We start from the raw sequence: 3349 nt of genomic DNA, 5'->3' as shown, positions 1-3349 counted from the left end.
GAGTGACTGCTTACGCAAAACTTACTCTGCACATTTGAGATACTGTACATGCAAGAGTTGCAGCACACACTATTCATGTTCTATTAGCGAAAACTGCTGAAAGTGAAATTCTTCCCATTCATATCAGTATATCTGAACATGCAAGTGTTACTGTATACAGAAAGGTTGCTGCAAATGAAACAGTTACTGAATGTACTACAAGGTTAATCACAAAGTCTCCTATCCTTGCAAGTTGAGCTGTCCTCTCAAGTTGAGCTGTCCTCTCAAGTTGTGCTGTCCTCTCAAGTTGTGCTGTCCTCTCAAGTTGTGCTGTCCTCTCAAGTTGTGCTGTCCTCTCAAGTTGAGCTGTCCTCTCAAGTTGAGCTGTCCTCTCAAGTTGAGCTATCCTCTCAAGTTGAGCTGTCCTCGCAAGCTGTGCTGTTCTCGCAAGCTGTACTGCCAACATGTGCTAATCTCATAATGAGTGCAGCAATCAGAAGGCATGCAGTCATTGGAACACATAATTTTTCAGAAAATATGCCATCTTCATATATTGTCCTATCCCCACACAGTGTACTAACATTACAAGGCATTCTCTCCTCTTGGGGTGTGCCTCCCTTATAAAATGTCCTCTCATTCCAACATGTGATCTCCCTTTAAGGTGTGCGGACTGCCTAAAGTGAGCTGTCCTCTTCATATCTGCCATCTTCTTAACGCTTGATGTACTCAGCATGTGTGTAATTTTATTGGTGTCTTGTGTTCTGAAGGTCTCTTTGCAGGGCGAGCTGTCTTCACATGGCATGCTAACTTCACAGGTGTGCTGTGTCTTCAGTAGGTGTGCAGTGCTTGTGAGGTGTGCTGTCCCTGTGTGGTGTGCCATTCTCACATGGTGTGCCATCCTCACATGGTGTGCCATCCTCACATGGTGTGCCATCCTCACATGGTGTGCCATCCTCACATGGTGTGCCATCCTCACATGGTGTGCCATCCTCACATGGTGTGCCATCCTCACATGGTGTGCGATCCTCACATGGTGTGCGATCCTCACATGGTGTGCCTTCGTCGCAAGGTGTGCTATCTTCGCAAGGTGTGCCATCTTCGCAAGGTGTGCCATCTTCGCAAGGTGTGCCATCTTCGCAAGGTGTGCCATCTTCGCAAGGTGTGCCATTCTCGCAAGGTGTGCCATCCTCGCAAGGTGTGCCGTCCTCGCAAGCTGTGCTGTCCTCTCAAGCAGTGCTGTCCTCTCCTCGCAAGCTGTGCTGTCCTCTCAAGCTGTGCTGTCCTCTCAAGCTGTGCTGTCCTTGCAAGCTGTGCTGTCCTTGCAAGCTGTGCTGTCCTCGCAAGTTGTGCTGTACTCACAACTTGTGCAGTACTGGCAACTTATGCTGTCCTCACAAGTTGTGCTGTCCTCGCAAATTGTGCTGTCCCCAAAAGGTGTGCTTCCCTCGCAAGGTGTGCTGTCCTTGCAATGTGTGCTGTGCTGTCATCAAAAAGCATGCTATGTTCACAAGGTCAGATACACTAACTACGTGTTCTGTCATTGTGAGGATTGCCGGTGTCAATATCTGCTGTCAATGTAAGCTGTACTGTCCTCACAGGTTTTGTACTCATCTCAAGGTGAGCAGGTATGGCATGGCACAATATACACTTATCAGAAATTGCGTTTTTCCTCCCAACATGTTTTACCTTAATATGGTGTTCTGTAGTCGCTTGTTTAACGGTCCTGAAAATATTTGTTGTTCTCATAAGATACGCTGTCCTCAAAAAGTATGCTGCCGCAAAAGGTGTGTTGTCCTCGAAAGATGTCCTTTCCTTGCAGGCTGTTTTGTTCTTGCAAGGGGTGTGCATTCTGTGCAAGGTGAGCTGTCCCCGCTGGTTGTGCTGTCCGTGAAAATTATTATGTCCCCCACATGGTGAGCTGTACTGCCAACATGTGCTAACCTCATAATGAGTGCAGTCATTGGAACATATAATTTTTCAGAAAATATGCCATCTTCATATATTGTCCTATCCCCACATGGTGTACTAACATTACAAGGCATACTCTCCTCTTAGGGTGTGCCTCCCTTATAAAATGTCCTCTCATTCCAACATGTGCTCTCCCTTTAAGGTGTGCGGACTACCTAAAGTGAGCTGTCCTCTGCATATCTGCCATCCTCTTAACGCTTGATGTACTCAGCAGGTGTGCAGTTTTATTGGTGTCTTGTGTTCTGAAGGTATCTTTGCAGGGTGACCTGTCTTCATAAGGCATGCTAACTTCACAGGTGTGCTGCCATCTCTAGGTGTGCAGTGCTTGTGAAGTGTGCTGTCCCTGCATGGTGTGCCATTCTCACATGGTGTGCCATTCTCACATGGTGTGCCATTCTCACATGGTGTGCCATTCTCACATGGTGTGCCATTCTCACATGGTGTGCCATTCTCACATGGTGTGCCATTCTCGCATGGTGTGCCATTCTCGCATGGTGTGCCATTCTCGCATGGTGTGCCATTCTCGCATGGTGTGCCATTCTCGCATGGTGTGCCATTCTCGCATGGTGTGCCAGTCTCGCATGGTGTGCCATTCTCGCATGGTGTGCCATTCTCGCATGGTGTGCCAGTCTCGCATGGTGTGCCACTCTCGCATGGTGTGCCACTCTCGCATGGTGTGCCACTCTCGCATGGTGTGCCGTCCCCGCCTGGTGTGCCGACCCCGCCTGGTGTGCCGTCCCCGCCTGGTGTGCCGTCCCCGCCTGGTGTGCCGTCCCCGCCTGGTGTGCCGTCCCCGCCTGGTGTGCCGTCCCCGCCTGGTGTGCCGTCCCCGCCTGGTGTGCCGTCCCCGCCTGGTGTGCCGTCCCCGCCTGGTGTGCCGTCCCCGCCTGGTGTGCCGTCCCCGCCTGGTGTGCCGTCCCCGCCTGGTGTGCCGTCCCCGCCTGGTGTGCCGTCCCCGCCTGGTGTGCCGTCCCCGCCTGGTGTGCCGTCCCCGCCTGGTGTGCCGTCCCCGCCTGGTGTGCCGTCCCCGCCTGGTGTGCCGTCCCCGCCTGGTGTGCCGTCCCCGCCTGGTGTGCCGTCCCCGCCTGGTGTGCCGTCCCCGCCTGGTGTGCCGTCCCCGCCTGGTGCGCCGTCCCCGCTTGGTGCGCCAACCTTGCTAGCTGCACTCTACTCACATACAATGCATAACAAGCCCCCCTTGCAGAGCAAGCTGAGCTCACATTGTGTGGTTCTCCCATCCCAAGATCTTCTGTCCTCAGTAGGGATGCTGCCCTCAAAAGGAGTGGTGTCCATGCTTCACGTTCTGTCCTTCAATTGAGTCACTTCCTAATAACATATGCCACTTCCAATCAGTGTAGTCTCTCACAATCTGTACTGTCTTTCGAATGTGTGTTGCCCCTGG

At 52.2% G+C, this 3349-nt stretch overlaps 1 protein-coding gene across 1 annotated transcript; it reads right to left on the bottom strand.

Annotated features, from left to right (window-relative positions):
• Positions 1-2690: 2690 nt before the first annotated feature.
• On the bottom strand, positions 2691-3114 carry LOC126232148 (putative cuticle collagen 91; the record flags this gene model as incomplete). The annotated part of the gene is made up of 1 exon (XM_049942453.1): positions 2691-3114. A coding segment is annotated over one exon (424 nt), but the record flags the coding sequence as incomplete, so codon positions are not given.
• Between the last annotated feature and the right edge of the window lie 235 nt (positions 3115-3349).

This window comes from Schistocerca nitens, unplaced genomic scaffold (assembly GCF_023898315.1).
Source record: "Schistocerca nitens isolate TAMUIC-IGC-003100 unplaced genomic scaffold, iqSchNite1.1 HiC_scaffold_458, whole genome shotgun sequence".
Classification (NCBI taxonomy): domain Eukaryota; kingdom Metazoa; phylum Arthropoda; class Insecta; order Orthoptera; family Acrididae; genus Schistocerca; species Schistocerca nitens.
Note: the sequence above shows the minus strand (reverse complement) of the source record. Positions and strands in the feature narration are given on the sequence as shown.